Below are 21,306 nucleotides of genomic sequence, written 5' to 3'. Positions count from 1 at the left end.
CTGTTAGAGACACAGTAGGACCCAAAAGTATAATTAGTACTTTAACTCCCCCTTGCGCTGGTCTGGAGCAATGAAGTGGTGACGCAGGGTACCGTACTAAACCACAAATGACCTCTAAGTCCCGTGGCGTAAGCTCGCAACTATTAAAGGAGTAACCACTGTACATGTAAAGTGTTTCTACACCATCATTTCCCATAACACATTTCATAGTATTTTCTTTTGATTTGTCTTATTCCAATGAGCTTTCACAAGTAGCAAATAAATACCAATCACACTATGGAAATATTGACTCATGTACCAGAGAGGGCACAGGGGTTGTGGTGTGTCAACGAAGACAGTAGGTTGACTGGACCCCAGTGGAGAACTGTTCTGCCCTATAGAGGCCCCTTGGGTCACATCTTTCTTCAGAGCCTATTCAGCAGCGCTGCTGCATCCCTCTGGAGGAGGAGAAGGACAGTAACAGTTACATAAAGCCTAGCGCTCTGGGCGGCGTGGCCACTTGCACGCTGTGTCCTCTGGCGGATGATGTTTCACCCAGTTAGATGTCAAGGACGGAGGGAGGTGAGAGAGGGATGGGGGGACAGAGAGAGGTGAGAGGGGGATGGGGTTGTGTCACCTCAGAGGAAGAGAGGACACAGGGACATGCGCTGCTGCCTCATCTGTTACCACACTGTCCTCAATATGAGAGACAGACATGTTACGACAGTGTATCTGTGTTCCATGTCTGTCCTCTACTCAACACCATCAGACGATTAGGACACAGGTTGATGGTATTCCTTGTCTCCTATGTGAGAAAACCCAGCAGACATGCCTGCGTGTGCCCGTATGAGTGTGCGTGTGTGTGGAACCCTTTCCCCAGAGGGTTCTCCTATGGGAACAACTGAAGAACCCTTTTGGAACCTTATTTTCGAAGAGTGTACATGGAATGTGTGACCGGGTGAGATACATGGAGAGGAACAATGTGTACCTTTAGAGAGCCATTGAGAATGAGCTGCTGAATGTCTAATGAGAAACAGAAACTCTGACCGCCTAAGGCCCAGACGCCACACTCTGATAAATCAGTAGCCTACGCATTGTCTAACAGTGTGGATATTGCAAACAATGACAATACCTTTCTCTCAACATAAAAGTGGATTTTCTGGGTGTTAGAAGTACACTACATCACCAAAAGTATGTGGACACCTGCTCGTCAAACATCTCATTCCAAAATCATAGGCATTAATAAGGAGTTGGGCCCCCCTTTGCTGCTATAACAGCCTCCACTCTTCTGGGAAGGCTTTCCACTAGATGTTGGAACATTGCTGCAGGGACTTGCTTCCATTCATCCACAAGAGCATTAGTGAGGTTGGGCACTGATGTTGGGCGATTAGACTTGGCTCGCAGTCGGCGTTCCAATTCATCCCAAAGGTGATTCATCCACACCGATTTCGACAAACCATTTCTGTATGGACCTCACTTTGTGCATGGGGACATTGTCATGCTGAAACAGGAAAGGGCCTTCCCCAAACTGTTGCCAGAAAGTGGAAGCACAGAATCATCTAGAATGTCATTGTATGCTATAGTGTTAACATTTCCCTTCACTGGAACTAAGGGGCCTAGCCCGAACCATGGAAAAACAGCCCCAGACCATTATTCCTCCTCCACCAAACTTTACAGTTGGCACTATGCATTCGGGCAGGTAGCATTTTCCTGGCATCCGCCAAACCCAGATTCGTCCGTCGGACAGCCAGATGGTGAAGCGTGATTCATCACTCCAGAGAACGCATTTCCACTGCTCCATAGTCCAGAGAGCTTTACACCACTCCAGCTGACGCTTGACATTGCACATGGTGATCTTAGGCTTGTGTGCGGCTGCTCGACCATGGAAACCCATTTCATGAAGCTCCCAACGAGCAATTATTGTACTGACAATGCTTCCAGAGGCAGTTTGGAACTCGGTAGTGAGTGTTGCGACCGAGGACAGACAATTTTTACGCACTTCAACACATGGTGGGCCCGTTCTGTGAGCTTATGTGGCCTACCACCTTGCTGCTTAGCCATTGTTGCTCCTAGACTTTTCCACTTCACAATAACAGCACTTACAGTTGACCGGGGAAGCTCTAGCAGGGCAGAAATTTGACGAACTGACTTGTTGGAAAGGTGGCATCCTATGACGGTGCCACGTTGAAAATCACTGAGCTCATCAGTAAGGCCATTCAACTGCCAATGTTGTCTATGGGGATTGCATGGTCATGTGCTAAATTTTATAAACAACGGGTGTGGCTGAAATAGCCGAATCCACTAATTTGAACGGGTGTCCATATACTTTTGTATATATAGTGTATCATGACTAATCTGTTTCAACACCGAAATCACGGCTAACTTTTTACACTGCGCTGTCAATACGACCACGCACTGACGCCTGTGTTTACACTATCCTGTACAAAGAAACACTTTTGTGGGGATCGGAGGCGAGAGTTCAGACTCATTGTGTCATTATCACTGTGTTATCTGATGCCTGCCTCAGTGTGTATCCCGGTATACTGTATCTCAGTAGCTGATGATGAATAAAACACCCTCATGTCTGTTGGCCTGAGGAAGATCTAGATGTGATGAGCTGTCTTAGCTGGATCACTGTAGTCACATCGTTAGTTATAACATTAGGGAAGAAGGGGAGCATGAAAGCGAGAGCAGTTCCAGGAATAACGGGGCCTTCGTGGCTTTACATGCTCTTCCTGTGATAGGAGACGTGTGCATCTCTTCAGCTAGAGATCTCTCTCTCTCCATCTCCGTCACTGAGTAGGGAGTAGTGGGGATTGATGTGCTGTGTCAGGAGCATACTTATTGTAACAGGTCTGAACAGTCCTGAGATAAAGTAATGGGCATATTGTTAGCTAGGGAACAGAGAGTGTGGTTTCACTCTACATTAAGTGGCCTAAATGTATGTTTTTAAGAAGTTACATAAAGAGGTAGTGTAGTTACAGAGTAGGTACAAATTGCTACATAGCACTAACTGTTGTATCTCCATCACTAGGGAGTAAGGAATAGGGAGAAGCACATCTCTATTGAAAGTTTGTATTCATTATCCCATGCAGGTGAAATTACTTACATCTGGTGCACTTGTGTATGAATGATAGTATGCAGTGGATACAGATCATGTAAAACTGGTTCAGGGAAACCCTTTCCTGTGAATTTAGTCTGACTTTTATCTTACTGTACTAGCCTACTTAATGTTATCTGATTGGAGACTTGGTTTATATAATCCCTCATTCAAATGCAAATTCATTCTGTTTCAAGCACACAATTTCCCCTCGTCGCTCCCTGATAGTATTGTGAACCAGAAAACAAGATGATTATCTCTCCAAGATAATAACAAAAAGGTATTGGAGACTGAGACAGAGGGACAGAAACTAGAGACAGGATGGAATCATGTCTCAGGTCTTGAAGAGAAGCCAAACAGTAGATGACAGAAGCGGAGTCGGAGGCACTGTTCTCCTCTGTTCTCAACATTAACCAGATGCTGCAATTAGACAACAAAGCCTGGCAAATTATTGCAGGCCAGGGGGACGTGCTGCTGACAGACTGAATAATACACCACCAGATCACCCAGTATCTAAGAACTCCATGGAGACTCAGCTGCAATGTCCTTATAGAGCAGTGTTCTCCTTCTTAAGAGACTTGACCACATGCTTTGATCTGAGGACACTGAGACTGGTGAATGCTGGTAGGGACAGGGATTCTCCTGACTACGTGACTTGACCAGGGAAAACTCTAGGCCGTACTATAACCTATGTCTACGGCTCTGAGTTTCTCCTGGTCACATGGCTTGGTCCTCATCGACAGCGGTCTTACCTTCTCCTGGTACTGGCGCCGGGATGAGTCCAGGGACTGGATGAGGGCGGTGGCGTGGCCAATGAACATGGCATAGCAGGTGGCACCCACGATCATACTGAGCATGGTCAGCCAGATATCAGACATGCTTTCTGGGGCTTGGCGCCCGTAACCGATACACAGCATGTGACTCATGGCCTTGAACAGGGCAAAGGAGTACAGCTCGCTCCACGAGTCGTTCTGTTGGGAGAGAGAGAAAACAGGGTTTCTGTTACAAAAGAGGATATTATGTAGAAAGAATAACATTGCATTAAAACCACATTTTCAATATCACTGTACAAAAAACATGACTATGATCCCAACCTAAAAGTCTAAAATAGAAAGCCTTTAAAAAGAGAGAGAAAGGGAGAGCGAGGGGAAAGAGAGAGAGGGGGGGGGAATATGAGAAAGTTCCTGAAAGAAAGCTACGATCACTCCTCTGGAGTAGGTAAGGAGTTTGGCTCCATTGTACTAGCTTGCTGCTTGTTGAAGGCCTAATCACTCCACCATAGTGTTGTTGACTCAGGTATAGAAGGCCTCTTCAGACTGGGCTCTAATGAGGAGCCATTACATCTGCCTCCTCCACTCTGCCTTTGATTTGTGTATACAGTGAGACTAGTCAAGTTAGAGTCATTATAAACACTGTCCCCTCAGCCCTAAACAGCAACACTGACTGAGAAACGCTGCCTGGCTACAGGTTCACTCATACAGGGAAATGTCACTGTTAATCCAGTGCTTTTGGTTCAGAGTTAGACTGGCCTGGCGGTATTAGTTATTCCGTTATTTGGCAGGGACAATATACAACAAAACATACGTCTCAGAGTAAGAGAAGTGATCCGTTGCACCAACTTTAACCAGCTTTAGCTCATTTACATCTGCAGTCCCCTGGCAGGTGAACATATAAACATGAAAACATTAAGTACAAACAGACATTTAAAAAACAGAGATCAGGACCTGCTTTACAGAGCTATCAGAATGCTGTAGAGAGCAGCGCTGAACAGAGCAGTCTCCACTACCAACGACTCCTTCTGGATTTGATTATATCTGCTTTGAATTTCTTTGAACTCCATTTGCATTCAATTCAAAATGCTTTAGTTGGGAGAGGAGTTGGGGTGGAAATGAGGAGAAATGAGTGGGAGGCGCCATCAGATTGTTTTGAAATGTGACAGAGAGACGTGGATGGAAGGGAATAATGGAAGGGGATAGATAGGTACTGTGTGGAATTGCATGGGGATGAGATGAGATCTTGGGAGCACTCAGCAGTCAGCACTGAGGAGGGACTGCCAGTAAAGAGCCAAAGCAGAGATGGAGATGTATTTGTGTGCCCTCATATGGAACCTCCCTCTCTCTCTCTTTGCTAGGGGCAGCTTTAGCCCCAGACCTTGTCCTGGTCCCAATACCTTGGGTGTGCAATAGAGGCAGAGCTGCATCCCTTTCTCTCTCTCTCCCTTTCTCTCTCTGTCCCCCTGGTCTATCAGCATGCTGCCTACAGAGCGTGCCCGCCAGGCAAACAGCAGCAGCAACCCGTCACCCTAAGCTCCAAACTCTGAGCCCGGAAATAAGCACACACACACAAACACACGCACCCATCCAATGCCAGATCAGGACAGAATTAGCAGCGAATGATCACGTCTGTGGACTGTGGTCCCAAGACTGAGCTGAAAGCTTGTCTGATGAATATATATATATATTAACCTTTATTTAACTAGGCAAGTCAGTTAAGAACAAATTCTTATTTACAATGACGGCCTACCCCGGATGATGCTGGACTAATTGTGCGCCGCCTTATGGGACTCTCACGGCCAGATGTGATACAGCCTGGATATGTATACTCCCTACCACCAGGCCTATCTGACTGACATGCACAGGTAGCTACAATAACTCTGTCAGAACCAGAAAAACTGTCCAACATGGACGAAAAAAACCAATGGCGGAGGAATACATTCAGATAAAGTCATGCCTATAAGAAATGTGACAGGGAGATGTAGCGAGCTGCTCTGGCACGGCCTGCTTGACGTAGCTTATCTGAATTTACAATGTTCACCCAGGCTTTTATACTAACGTCTCTATGCTGCCTCACTGCACCCCGAGTTTGAGGAACTGAGCACAGCACACACACAGACAGCGCCTGTGATCTAAAGACCCAATCCCCAATGCAGATGACTGAACATCCTCCACAGTACTGACACATCCATTTTCTCTGTCTCGGTGGGACAATACCATATTTTACCCACCACACTGTGTGTGTGGTGTGTGTGTGTGTGTGTGTGTGTGTGTGTGTGTGTGTTTGTGTGTGTGTGTGTGTGTCGCACCACACCATTACTGCTTCCATACCGACAGGGAGTTGACAGAAATGCTAATCTATTAGAACATAAATCCATCCTACAGGTACGGGAGCTCAAATTTGTGATCAAATGATGAAACATAGTCCCCAATACCTGCAGCAATAACGTCAACAGACAGCCTGGTGTTTAGACAGGAGCAGGTGAGTCATCTCTGTTCTGTACACGCTCTGATTCTCACACCAATATGATATAGGCATACACTTTCCACTAAAAATAACCCATTATAATGACAATGGGTGACATGTGGACCCAGCTCATAAGGTATTGGCTCCGAGGCTCTGTGGAATAAACACGACAGCTCCAGTGGAGCAGGCTACAACCCAACATTCTCTGCCAAGGAGAAGGTGCAAATGCTAGAGAAAATCAAATCCCTCAGTCTAGTGTACAACCGTCACTTAGGATCAAACTCTACACCTTTCACTACATGATGCACGCCACTGAGCTCTGTTTGTTATTCACAATTCAGCAGCAATACAGAGGATAATCTCCCCCATTCATTGCATTAGTCATTCCCCAGCTAAAGGAACAGGGGCAAAGCCTAATTGTACATAATCCATTTACAGAGAGGAGCACTCATGCAGTATGGGTTGTGCATGATCTATGATGGCATAATCAGAGATGAACGCAGATTTGTTCCAAGATCCTGGAGGGAGGTAAGATGTGGAAGGAGAAGGGAGGAGGGGTCGTGGTGTGTGTGTGTGTGTACATGTGTACGTGTGTGCAGGCGTGTGTGTGTGTGTGTCTGTGGGCAGGCGTGTGTGTGTGTGTGTGGGCTTTTTGTCACTATTGCTCCCTCACTTCTGCACTGTGCCTTGGAGCTTACGTTTAACCTCTGAGTGGCCTGCCTTCATAGCTGGATAACAGTGAGTGCTGAGTAAAAGGCTCTTTCTTCAGCTACATTTACCATGTCAGATGCCTAAACTGGCACAGCCATCTTTACCATCCCTAAGGGCCATGGGTAGGCATGATAGGAGGGTTGAGATGCTGAGCCACTCTAATGGAGTCAGTCATTTAATAAATGGAGGATATCCTTATTAGCCATTGAAACAAGGGTATTTCCTGTGGCTCCGTGTGTGTGTGTGTGTGTGTGTGTGTGTGTGTGTGTGTATACAGTGCCTTCAGAAAGTATTCACACCACTTGACTTTTTCCACATTTTGTTGTGTTACAAAGTGGGATTATAATGGATTTCATTGTCATTTTTGGCCAACGATCTACTATGTAATGTCAAAGTGGAAGAAAAATCCTAACATTTATAAAAAATAATTGTGTCAAATAAAACCCTAATATATCTTGATTCGATAAGTATTCAATCCCCTGAGACAATATATGTTAGAATCACATTTGGCAGTGATTACAGAGTCTTTTGGGTAAGTTTCTAAGAGATTTGCACACCTGGATTGTACAATATTGCCCTTTTTTTTTATTCCTTAAACTCTGTCAAGTTGGTTGTTGATCATTGCTAGATAGCCATTTTTAAGTCTTGCCATAGATTTTCAAGCCGATTTAAGACAAAACTGTAAGTAACTAGGTCACTCAGTCTCGTCTTGGTAAGCAACTCCAATTTAGATTTGGCCTTGTGTTTTAGGTTTTGCTGTTCTTAGCTCCATTCCGTTTCATTTTATCCTAAAAAATATCCCTATTCCTTGCCGATGACAAGCATATCCATAACATTATGCAGCCACCACCATGTTTGAAAATATGAAGAGTGGTACTCAGTGATGTGTTGTGTTGGTTTGGCCCAAATGTAACGCTTTGTACTCAGGACAAAAAGTTTACTTCTTTGCCACATGTTTTGCAATGTTTTGCCTTGTTGCAAACAGGATGCATGCTTTGGAATATTTGTATTCTGTAACAGGCTTCCTTCTTTTCACTCTGTCATTTAGGTTCGTATTTTGGGGTAACTACAATGTTGTTGATCCATCCTCAGTTTTCTCATATCACAGCCATTAAACTCTTAACTGTTTTAAAATCACCATTGTCTTGTGAAATCCCTGAGCGATTATCTTTGTCTCCGGCAACTGAGTTAGGAAGGACGCCTGTATCTTATAGAGACTGGGTGTATGGATACACCATTCAAAGCCTAATAAATAACTTCACCATGCGTAAAGGGATATTCAGCGTCTGCTTTTTAAAATGTGTACACATCTACCTATCGGTGCCCTTCTTTGCGAGGCAATAAAAAACTTCCCTGGTCATTGTGGTTGAATCTTACAGATGCAGTAGTTGTATGTGTGGGTTACAGAGATGGGGTGGTCCTTTCTAGCTCAGTTGGTAGAGCATGGCGCTTGTAACGCCAGGGTAGTTCGATTCCCGGGACCACCCATACGTAAGATGTATGCACACCTGACTGTTACTAGGGCCTATTTATTGCCTTACCTCCTCACGCCATTTGCACACACTGTATATAGACTTTCTTTTTTTCTATTGTGTTATTGACTGTACGCTTGTTTACTCCATGTGTAACTGTGTGTTGTTGTTTGTGTCGCACTGCTTTGCTTTATCTTGGCCAGGTTGCAGTTGTAAATGAGAACTTATTCTCAACTGGCCTACCTGGTTAAATAAATGAGAAATAAAAATACAATTTTAAAAAACTAGGTTGCTTTGGATAAATGTTTAATATATTACATTATTACTTTAACCACTATTATTGAACACAGAATGAGTCCATGCAACTTTTGTGATATGTTAAGTACATTTTTACTCCTGAATTTATTTAGGCTTGCCATAACAAAGGGGTTGATTACTTATTGACTCAAGACATTTCAGTTTTTCATTTTTTATTAATTTCGAAAATGTTCTACAAACAAAATTCCACTTTGATATTATAGGTTATTTGTGTGTGTAGATCGGTGACACAAAATCTCAATTTAATACATTTTAAATTCAGGCTGTAACACAGCAAAATGTGGAAAAAGTAAAGGGGTGTGAATACTGTCTGAAGGCTCTGTACACGTGTGTGTGTGTGTGTGTGTGTGTGTGTGTGTGTGTGTGGTGTGTGTGTGTGTGTGTGTGTGTGTGTGTGTGTGTGTGTGTGTGTGTATGTATGTATAGGTGTTTTTTAAATAAAATAAAAATAAATATATATTGCACCTTTATTTAACCAGGTAGGCAAGTTGAGAACAAGTTACAACTGCGACCTGGACAAGATAAAGCAAAGTAGTGCAACAAAAACAACAACACAGAGTTACACATGGGATAAACAAACGTACAGTCAATAACACAATAGAAAAGGTCTATGCACAGTGTGTGCAAATGTAGTAAGATTAGAGAGGTAAGGCAATAAATAGGCCCTAGAGGCAAAATCATTACAATTTAGCATTAACACTGGAGTGATAGATGTGCAGATGATGATGTGCAAGTAGAGATACTGGGGTGCAAAAGAGCAACACACAACAAAAATAACAATATGGGGATGAGGTAGTTGGGTGTGCTATTTACAGATGGGCTGTGTACAGGTACAGTGATCGGTAAGCTGCTCTGACAGCTGATGCTTAAAGTTAGAGAGGGAGATATAAGTCTCATCTTAGTAATTGTATTTTCCCTGGCTGCCCTGCATCCTCTAGCCGGATGAACCCTGGCATGAGATCCGGATTACTCTACCTCAGGTCTAAGATCATAAAGGACAGATGGATAGTGAGATGATCCAGGGCTTTATTATAATTCCATTGATCTAAGAGCCATACAGGATAAGGTACATGAGATGAAAGCACCTGGCCCTGACTTGGGCTTCATAACAGAGGGGACATTTTGATTTAATTTGATCAGCCGGCTATAAACTTAAATCCTGGCTTATAGTAGAACCGTCTGTATCTAATAACAATTAGGTGGGTGCTTATATTTGTCCTATTTAAGACATGTACCAAATGTGTATCATACTCATGTGTGAATTGGAAATCCCAACTCCCCGAGACACCCAATGGCATCCCTGGAGCAATTAGGGTTAATTGCCTTGCTCGACCTAGTTGGCTTGGGGATTCAAACTAGCGACCTTTCGGTTACTGGCACATCACTCTAACCGCTAGGCTACCTGCCGCCCCGTATCAGTGGTCAGATCAGGGAGGGTCAGGTATATTAACATGTTGACTGGCTGTTTGATGGAAGGACCTCCTGGTAATTCTCTCCCACAGGGCCTTAAGATAGTTGGAGGAAAGCCTCTCCCACACCTGATGCTCTGGCTCAGTGAATTAGCCCAGAATGGGACCTGAAGAAGTGGCTTCCTGTGTGTTTGTGTTACGGCCGGGTGGAATACCATATTTTACTATACTGAAGACCGGTATTGATGCAAGGACCGGTTTGTGTTTTTACTTCTATAACGGTATTTCACTGTTTGGTTTGTTAAATGTGATACGTCACTCTGCCGCATGTAACGTCCGTTTGTATAGGTTACTTCGCTATACTTAATTCGTCTCTCTCCCTCAACAAGCCCCACCCTGCCACCTGTGACTCGAGGAGCGCAGTTGTTGTTTCTCGACCATGAGACCATTTGCCGTTGACTCTTCAGCCTTCATGGTCAAGACTGACAACATTGCTGCTTTCCACTTTGCTTCCTAATATAAATCCGCAAGCATTCTATCATTACACTTAGTCTGTGTATCTTACTGTCTGCAAACAGCTAGTTTGTCTTTTCTTAGAAAGTTGTGGCTACAATAAATCATGTTTGCTCCAATTGCTTTTCGCTAGTTAGCTGGCTAGCTAATAAATGTACTGAGTCAGAGCAAATGTAGCTAGCTAATGCAGCCTGATACCAGTACTGGTGTAGGCCTAAATCAGCGTGTTGTTTGTGTGTTAGTATCTTCTAAATCAGAGAGAAATAGGCAAAGCATGAATATGTTAGCTACATTACATTTAATGAAGACAAAGATTAAAGGGTCCCCTTGGAAACACTGACCAACATTTTGGTTCCTACCCTGTCACAATAATGCCTCCCTGGCCTTTTCATTCGTTGTCATGTCAAACAACACTGTATTCAAACTGCTCATTATTATATTCTAATTATAGATTTATAATAATCATTGTATTCCCCTTTTTCCAACAGTTTACCCAAGTGTTATGATCTAAATTGCAAGTCAAATCGCAATTTCAATAGTTTGTTCAAAATAAGGCCTAAGTTTTGCACATGTTGTGCAGACCTACATGGCAGTGTGGAAATAATCTCAAACTAGTACAGGAAATGCAGAAATGTATGAAAATGCAGACTTATTGGGGGGATGAAATGAAATTGAACAGTATAAAACAATCAGAAGGGAGACAGACCCATTGAAATCACGTAGAATGTACAGTTGAAGTCGGAAGTTTACATACTTTGGTTGGAGTCATTAAAACTCGTTTTTCAACCGCTTCACAAATTTCTTGTTAACAAACTATAGTTTTGGCAAGTTGGTTAGGACATCTACTTTGTGCATGACAAGTCATTTTTTCAACAATTGTTTACAGACAGATTATTTCACAAGTCCAGTGGGTCAGAAGTTTACATACACTAAGTTGACTGTGCCTTTAAACAGCTTGGAAAATTCCAGAAAATTATGTCATGGCTTTAGAAGCTTCTGATAGGCTAATTGACATCCTTTGAGTCAATTGGAGGTGTACCTGTGGATGTATTTCAAGGCCGACCTTCAAACTCAGTGCCTCTTTTCTTGACATCTTGGGAAAATCAAGAAATCAGCCAAGACCTCAGAAAAAGATTGTAGACCTCCACAAGTCTGGTTCATCCTTGGGAGCAATTTCCAAACGCCTGAAGGTACCACGTTCATCTGTACAAATAATAGTACGCAAGTATAAACACCATGGGACCACGCAGCCGCCATACCGTTCAGGAAGGAGACGCGTTCTGTCTCCTTGAGATGAATGTACTTTGGTGCGAAAAGTGCAAATCAATTCCAGAACAACAGCAAAGGACCTTGTGAAGATGCTGGAGGAAACAGGTACAAAAGTATGTATATCCACAGTAAAACGAGTCCTGTATCGACATAACCTGAAAGGCCGCTCACCAAGGAAGAAGCCACTGCTCCAAACCCGCCATAAAAAAGCCAGACTATGGTTTGCAACTGCACATGGGGACAAAGATCATACTTTTTGGAGAAATGTCTCTGGTCTGATGAAACAAAAATAGAGCTGTTTGGCCATAATGACCATCCTTATGTTTGGAGGAAAAAGGGGGAGGTTTGCAAGCCGAAGAACACCATCCCAACCGTGAAGCACGGGGGTGGCAGCGTCATGTTGTGGGGGTGCTTTGCTGCAGGAGGGACTGGTGCACTTCACAATATAGATGGCATCATGAGGAAAGAAAATTGTGTGGATATATTGAAGTAACATCTCAAGACATCAGTCAGGAAGTTAAAGCTTGGTCACAAATGGGTCTTCCAAATGTACAATGACCCCAAGGATACTTCCAAAGTTGTGGCAAAATGGCTTAAGGACAACAAAGTCAAGGTATTGGAGTGGCCATCACAAAGCCCTGACCTCAATCCTATAGAACATTTGTGGGCAGAACTGAAAAAGTGTGTGCGAGCAAGGAGGCCTACAAACCTGACTCAGTTACACCAGCTCTGTCAGGAGGAATGGGCCAAAATTCACCCAAATTATTGTGGGAAGCTTGTGGAAGGCTACCCGAAACATTTGACCCAAGTTAAACAATTTAAAGGCAATGCTACCAAATACTAATTGAGTGTATGTAAACTTCTGACCCACTGGGAATGTGATGAAAGAAATAAAATCTGAAAGAAATCATTCTTTCAACTATTATTCTTACATTTCACATTCTTAAAATAAATTGGTGATCCTAACTGACCTATGACAGGGAATTTTTACTAGGATTAAATGTCAGGAATTGTGAAAAACTGAGTTTAAATGTATTTGACTAAGGTGTATGTAAACTTCTGAATTCAACTGTATGTGTTGCCACCCTAGGGTCATGGACTACTCATAAAGCAGATGTAGAACTGTTATTATTCAAAAACACAAAATACAGTCAAACCGTCAAAAATGTGAAAAGTATTGTGGCCATAGCGTGTGTGTGTCTCTGTTCTCTGAGCAGCATGGAGGATGCAGAGCAGGATGTGGTGAGTAGGCAGCAGTACCGGGATGCAGTGAGTAGACAGGCAGCCACTCAAAGTGAACAAGTCTCGAGTGGCAGGGAGATGGATCATTTAACGCTGCGTCTCTCATTTGAAGCCATCCGCCTCCAGAGAAATGCTGACCTTGGTTGCTGGGAGATGCCAGCCAGCCTGCGCCTGCCTGCACCGATCGCCCAGGACGACTGTTCTCAGGGAAATTGACATGGAGTACACAGAGTAGAGGCCCAGCTCAGAGGAACAGAACATCAACAGGACCGAGAGGCATGGGTCCATGTGTATGTTTGTGCACGTGGCGTACGCTCACAGTGTGTCAGAGTGGGTGTGTCTGTGCGTTCATACCTGTGTGTGTGTGGCATACACACAGCACTGCACCCTAGCTACCATCATCCCAAATCAAGGAGGGAGGGGAGGGGGCCAAACACAATTACTGCACAGTAAGAGACACTGAGTCAACGTCTGCGCTAGCCATAATCCTGGGCCTGGTTCAGGGACAGTGACGTAGAGCTGGCACGTAGTAGTGGAGCAGTCTACCCAGGCAGGCACAGTCCACCCAGGCCCAGGCCAGTCTGAGGGGAGACGTGGGAGAGATAGAGCCACCCTCCACCATCTGACTGCTCTCTACTATGGGGTAATGGTGGCCATCTGGAACTAGAGACCTGGAACATACAGCTCTTTTAGTTTAAATCAAATCAAGTGCAGCTAAATGCATCGGTTTCTAGCTTCAACAGTGCAGTAATATCTAGCAATAAAAAAACAAACAATACACACATAATCCAGAAAAATACAAAAGTAAGTTATATAATATGAGCCATGACTAGAATACAGTATATACAGTACCAGTCAAAAGTTTGGACACCTACTCATTCAAGGGTTTTTCTTTATTTTGACTATTTTCTACATTGTAAAACAATAGTGAAGACATCAGAACTATGAAATAACACATGAAATCATATAGTAACCAAAAAAGTGTTAAACAAATCAAAACATATTTTATATTTGAGATTCTTCAAAGTAGCCACCCTTTGCCTTGATGGCAGCTTTGCACTCTTGGCATTCTCTCAACCAGCTTCACCTAGAATGCTTTTCCAACAGTCTTGAAGGAGTTCCCACATATGCTGAGCACTTGTTGGCTGCTTTTCCTTCACTCTGCGGTCCAACTCATCCCAAACCATCAACATTGGGTTGAGGTTGGGTGATTGTGGAGACCAGGTCATCTGATGCAGCACTCCATCACTATCCCTCTTGGTCACATAGCCCTTACACAGCCTGGAGGTGTGTTGGGTCATTGTCCTGTTAAAAAACAAATGATAGCCCCTCTAAGCACAAACCAGATGGAATGGCGTATCGCTGCAGAATGCTGTGGTAGCCATGCTGGTTAAGTGTGGCTTGAATTCTAAATGAATCACAGACAGTGTCACCAGCAAAGCACTTCCACACCTCCTCCTCCATGCTTCATGGTGGGAACCACACATGCAGAGATCATCCTTTCAGCTACTGGGACCACCCATACGTAAGGATTGATTTCCACCAGTCAAAATGTCCATCGATGGTGTTTCTTGGCCCAAGCAAGTCTCTTCTTCTTATTGATGTCCTTTAGTAGTGGTTTCTTTGCAGCAATTTGACCATGAAGGCCTGATTCACGCAGCCTCCTGTGTTGAGATGTGTCTTACTTTTATTTGGGCTGCAATTTCTGAGGCTGGTAACTCTAATGCATTTATCATCTGCAGCAGAGGTAACTCTGGGTCTTACTTTCCTGTGGCGGTCCTCATGAGAGCCAGTTTCATCAATAGCGCTTGATGGTTTTTGCGACTGCACTTAAAGAAACTTTCAAAGTTCTTGACATTTTATGGATTGACTGACCTTCATGTCTTAAAGTAATGATTCTCTTTGCTTATTTGAGCTGTTTTTGCCATAATATGAACTTGGTCTTTTACCAAACAGGGCTATCTTCTGTATACCCCCCCTACCTTGTCATAACACAACTGATTGGCTCAAACGCATTAAGAAGGAAAGATATTCCACAAATGAACTTTTAACAAAGCACACCTGTTAATTGAAGTGCATTCCAGGTGACTACCTCATGATGCTGGTTGAGAGAATGCCAAGAGTGTGCAAAGCTGTTGCGGAAGACACATTTCAGTTGAAGGCATTAATTTGTACAACTGTCTAGGTATCCCCCTTTCCCTTTCCCAATGACTATGTACATAGGGCAGCAGTCTCTAAGGTGCGGGGTAGAGTACTGGGTGGTAGCCTGCTAGAACAGTTACAAAGGTTCGGGGCAGGGTCCTGGGCGGAGGCCGGCTAGTGGTGACTGTTTAACAATCTGATTGCCTGGAGATAGAAGCTGTTTCTCAGTCTGTCGTTTCCAGCTTTGATGCACCTGTACTGTCCCCACCTTTTACATGGTAGCGGGGTGAACAGGCTGTGGCTTGGATGGCTGAGGTCCTTGATGTTCTTCTTGGCTTTCCTTTGACACTGTGTGCCATGGATGTCCTGGAGGGAAGTATGTCCCCGGTAATGCGTTGGGTTGAACCAGCCTGACAGGATGCTCTCAATGGTGCATCTGTAGAAGTTTGTGAGGGTCTTAGGGGCCAAGCTGTTGCACCTTCTTCATCACACTGTCTGTGTATGTTCCCGCTGGCATCTAGCCCCCTCTGGCCTATACAACCCCTCCCATCTGGGACCAAGTCTTTCTGGTGTCTGGGGCCATATTGAGTTAAAAATACATTTTTCAGCCCAACTCTCTGTCCAATAAATTGCAGCGATCCGATATGTTTAAGCATGTGTGTGTGTATGCCTGCATGCCTGTGTATTGATGAGCCCCCTGCCTCTCCTGTGCCCTCTAGGGTTGAGGAATAGAGTTCACCTGGAACGGAGGAGCTTTAGCAGACAGGTGGTGTGACTGACTAGGACCGTACAGCTGAGAGAGTAGCTGGCAGCCCCAGAACCACCCCCCCAGGTCTTCAGGACCTTTACTACCATGCCATTACAGCTAACAGCCATGCCATCAGCACTGTCATGCCATCAGCACTGTCATGCCATCAGCACTGTCATGCCATCAGCACAGGAGACACATTTATGTTCTACAAGCATAGAGTAACCTGCAACCTGTTGAGTTGCCTTAATGATATTGCTGTGCTGTAACATAAAACTCCAATGGGTAAAAACACAAATGCTTCTGCACATGCTATTTCCAAGTCCAAATAAGAAAGTATTGAGACATGTCCATGTGAAAACAAATAGTTCAGGCAGGAACTAAAATAACCAAGCAATGTGTTGAATCTCTGAGTCAGGTGCATCTATGTTGATCCTCAGTCATGCTAGGCCTCAGCCTGTTCAAAACACATTTGTCTGTGAGCACTCAGCCAGAGATTGATGGCTTGTGAGGGCTGATGGATTGCTAGCACTATGATATCTGGAGGAAGAGAAGGAGAAGACAGGTGTGCTGCTGCAACGTGCCCCCTGCCTGTTCACGTCTTCTGACTTTATTCTCTCTGTAGTGTTGTCAGTCTCCTCTCTCTACGAGGAGTCTGCAGGTGGACACAAACAATGAATCATCTGTGAGTCCACAGACATCAGAGCAAAGAAAAGGAACGAAGTGCCGAGAGAGAATGACAGGGCCTTTTTGTCTTCCTTTCTGACAGCGAGAGAGTGACATGTGCTGAATGATTGGGGTCCGGGCCTGAGACTAGAGAGAGCCTGTTGTGACACGTGACAACAAACCTTCAACAAGCCTCTTAAGTACTACTATAATTGCTTGTTTACAGCAGGCCTGGGTGAGTGTGTCATTCTTAGCAGGAGCTGGTTAGGAAACACCTGTTGGTCCTTGAATGTTTTTGTCTCAGTGAAGACAATATATTCACTCTAATATGGTCTGTGCCTCGGGATTCTTGCTTTTCCCAGCACTGGTATTTTGGATGAGCATCTACTTCAGACCTCTTTTGAGGTAGGAAATACTCCTTCACGGCAGCACTTGAATGACTGATTTTCCGGACCTAGATTAAGCTTACTCCTGGACTATAAAGCATGCTCTGTGGAGAACCACTGAAGGTGTTTTTAGTCCAGGAATAGGCTTCATCTGTGTCCGCAGCCTAGCCTCAGGGCAATTCGTAAGATTTGGAATGTAAATCTGTTCCCCTCCATTTAGTACGAAACATTACACTACGTTAGGTTACATTACAAATGGAATGGCGGTCGTACAATATATATATATCATACGAATTAAAGGACGTATTGTATTATACGTGTTACCCGGTTGTACAACAGCATACCAATTAGATGAGGTAAGTTCATACCTCATGGGTGATGTATAGTATTATACGTTCTTCTCTGAGACCAAGTTGTTTGTTACATGGTAACAACAAAGGAGAATTACGGGGTGGATAAATATCATTGGTGGATAACTATCAACAAAGGTTAGGATAATTTATGTAAAAAGTCAGGGGAACTAAAACGACGAAAGTTAGGAAAATGTAACTAAAAAAGTTAGATGAATTGGGTTAATACGGTTAGAATATGGATTAGCTAAAATGCTACAGTTGTCCCTGCTAGACGGTCACGGTCCAACTTCCCTCCTATCGTTTCTGTCTTAAGTAACCATACCAAATGTAACATATTAGACTTATTAGAAATGCAAATATTTACGTAAAATACCAAACGTCTGCCCGGTAGTCCAGTCTGGTGTCCAGGAATTGGCCCCTAGAGTACCGGATGGATCTAGACTCTAGAGTGTGTATTAAGCAGCACTTACCACCATCTTGTTGAGAGAGACCCAACAGTCCTGGGGGAAGTCCTGCAGCATGGGAACCAGGAACTGCAAACAGCCATCCCAGTGACACAGCAGCAGCATCATACCAATCAGGTTGAAGATACGCATCACTGCACTGGCCAGGTCATAGGTCATGTGGAAGATCTGTCACGAGAGGGTCAGAGAGAGAGGAGTCAGTGGTGTGTTACACACCTCATTCATTCACCATTTCACATGGACTTAGCCTGTTAACATAGCCAATGAACACATGATTAAAAAAAAATAGAAACAGATTCCATTATTTGCATTATCTGGTTACAACAGGATTTGGATTCATGATCGGATTAGTTATTGTAATTAAATAAGTAAGTTTACCGGTGCCAATGATGCACAGTTGCTTTTCTGTACACACAGAAGTTGAACTTAGTTTGCCTTGAGAAAGGAAGTACATCAAATGACTTCAGTGATGACGGCACTCCTTTCCTCATCAGAGGCACTAAAAGCTTTGATGAGTCAAATATGACCAAGAGAGATAAGCATGGAGTGTCAAAATTAGAGCTCCATCGAAGTGTGAGCCAGGTGATTCAGTCACCTCACAAGACCTCACGCAAACCCATGGGTTCAAAGCTTAACCGAACACAAAATGAAAAGCAGCTCTGATAGACAACACAAGGTTGGAGTGCCTCCTTTCGTTGTTTGTAAAAGTGACTGTATTGGAATATCGGTGGTGAAAAAGGCCAAACAAGCATCCTTCTGCATGACCTCTTTCTAGCTTTGTCTCAAAAGCCCTAAAATGAAAAACAAAATCCCTGTATTACTGAGTTTGGGTGATATTGGGTTATTTTCACAGTGCCTATGCAGCTGTTTCTGTATCTGTTTATGGACAATTTACCTGCAGCGTACACACACACCTAAATAAATGCAATGGCTTGTCGTACACCATTAAGGTCAGCGGGCTCAGATTGGTGCATTTAGCGTATCGCGGTGCCCTCACAGGCAGCTGCTCGCCATCTCTCAACTCCCCCTCCATGCTTCTGCTATCAGACTCACTGCCCGCAAGCAACAGGAGGAGGAGGAGAAAACACTTGAAGGCCTTGCATTTTGATTAGGATCCAATCATGGGCTAAAACGAAGTCTTCAGCTAACTAGCAGAACTATGACATGTAACATGTGTCACTGTCAGTTGGCTGGAAGGGTCAGGGCACATAGCGTAGATGTGACAAGAACCTTATGGCCTGCAGCCCATTACTCAAATAAAAAGAGGTCAAAGCATTACGCAATCCACTCTAACACATTACACAACAGTTCCGCAGCCACTAATATGGAAATACTGTATCAATTCAATTAAAATGTAATTGTTTATGGATTCTGATGAAATCATAATGCTCTAGACGGGAATCAGAAATGAGAGCATGCTAAGTGAAAGTCCTCCTAAACCCACAACGCAATCCTAGAGTACCTAGTGCACTGCTGCCTGGCCAGCCTAGCTCATGAAAAAGGTAACATCCACTCAGTCTGGACGTGACTGCAAATGGAAGAGGTTGATACAAGCTTCATATTCCCGGAAAGCCTCAGTGTTTTTACTGCTGCATCCTGTCTAGCACCTAGAACACAAACTAACAAGCACGTACACACAAACAGCCCAATGCAGAGGGGATGACACTCAGGGAATACGTGGGCCTAGATAGGGTATCAGAGAAGTGCTCCAAACAGCTGTCAGCTACAGGCAGTAGTAAAGAAGACTGTGTGTTCCCAGGTGTTCCAGGTACATCTTGATGAGCACATTGCTCTCTAACAAAATGAAGTCATTGTATGACATGGAGTTAAGGTTCCTCCTTTATTCAGTGAGTTGTCTAACTGGCCCTCTCATGCTCCAGATGAGGTGAGCAGCTGCCCTGTGCAGAGCAGAGCTGAGCAGTGGACGAGAGGCACTCGGTTACGCAAGGGGTTGATTCAATAATTAGGGGTTGTGTCTGGCTCAAATTACCACTCTGGAATCAAGAAAATAATTGTCCCATTAAGTAGAGTACAGAACACACACACAAATGAGTCATCAGACTAGCACAGAAGGGGCATGAATGTATGTTTGGCCATCCTCCCCTCTGTTTGGTCAGCACAGCTTTACACATCCAGTCACATCAGGGTAAAACAGGCCACTGTGACTGGCTGCACGCCACAGCCAAATGCTGCGATGATGAGGCTAACTGGCCGACACAGTCACTGAGAAAGCAAAGCTGTGAATCTCAGCATCCTGCTGATGTATATCACTACAGATACAGAGAGAAAACAGTGTTGAAGGCCTGTGATAGTGTGAGACTAGCCTATTATTGGAAGGACATTACCCTGAAGTAGGTTGGGTTGATGATGTTCATATCTGACTCCCTTCTGTACTTGCCCTGATTTGACAAACTAAAAGAGCTTATTCCTTCTACTGCTGCCTTAACATTGCGGCCTACCCCCTCTTTCCATTGGTCGATGCAAGTACTTATGCAAGTACTCCATTGGTCGATGCTATTTTTCTTCTCCTCAAGACCAGTATGTAGGAGATCTAGTTTCAGGCACTTCTTTCACGCTTGCTATGTTAGGTCAAAGTAAGTTCTAGAGCCCAGTTTACCTCTTCCCATTGGTGGATGTAGCGGATGAGCCTGGACAGCCTGAGCAGCCTCAGCAGACTGAGGATCTTGGTAAAGCGTAGGATCCTCAGGGCTCTGGCCGTCTTATACAATTCGGAGTCTATCCCCTTCTCAACGATCAGGAAGATATAATCCACAGGGATGGAGGAGACAAAGTCCACCAAGAACCAGGTCTTTAGGTACGTCCTCTTGATCTTCCTGGGGTCCAGGATGATCTCGGTGTTGTCCTCAAATACAATGCCTGTGCGGAAGTTGAGGACCAGGTCCATGAGGAAGAAGGTGTCAGAGACCACGTTGAAGATGATCCAGGGCGCGGTGGTCTCGTCCTTGAAAAAGGTGATCCCAACGGGGATGATGATGAGGTTGCCCACCATGAACATCAGCATGGTGAAATCCCAGTAGAACCTAGAGGGCAGGAGAAGGAGGTTAGGGGACAGAGACAGTTATGGTGGAAGAACTCGGGACACCTGAACTTCAACTCCTGTTCAATCGAGTACAGGCGTAACTAAATTAAAAACAAAGAATGCAATATAACATTTTATGAAATAGTTTGGGGAATGGCCTTGTCGCGAGGGAAGATCCTCAGAGACAGATTATGTGATGACAGTTAGCCCTATGCGGGACCAATTGACAGGTGCTATTACTTAGTAATAATAGT

At 44.2% G+C, this 21,306-nt stretch overlaps 1 protein-coding gene across 1 annotated transcript in view; it reads right to left on the bottom strand.

Moving 5' to 3' along the window:
* hcn2b (hyperpolarization activated cyclic nucleotide-gated potassium channel 2b) overlaps positions 1-21,306 on the bottom strand; it is a 68,198-nt gene that overhangs the window by 40,504 nt on the left and 6,388 nt on the right. The window contains exons 2-4 of the mRNA XM_014216326.3: positions 20,630-21,053; positions 18,019-18,180; positions 3,832-4,050 (exon numbers count right to left, since the gene is read on the bottom strand). Coding sequence (XP_014071801.3) covers positions 3,832-4,050; positions 18,019-18,180; positions 20,630-21,053 — 805 coding nt within the window. The remainder of the gene's footprint in view (positions 1-3,831; positions 4,051-18,018; positions 18,181-20,629; positions 21,054-21,306) is intronic.

The sequence above is a fragment of the Salmo salar genome, chromosome 10 (genome assembly GCF_965601325.2).
Source record: "Salmo salar chromosome 10, fSalSal1, whole genome shotgun sequence".
Lineage (NCBI taxonomy): Eukaryota > Metazoa > Chordata > Actinopteri > Salmoniformes > Salmonidae > Salmo > Salmo salar.
Note: the sequence above shows the minus strand (reverse complement) of the source record. Positions and strands in the feature narration are given on the sequence as shown.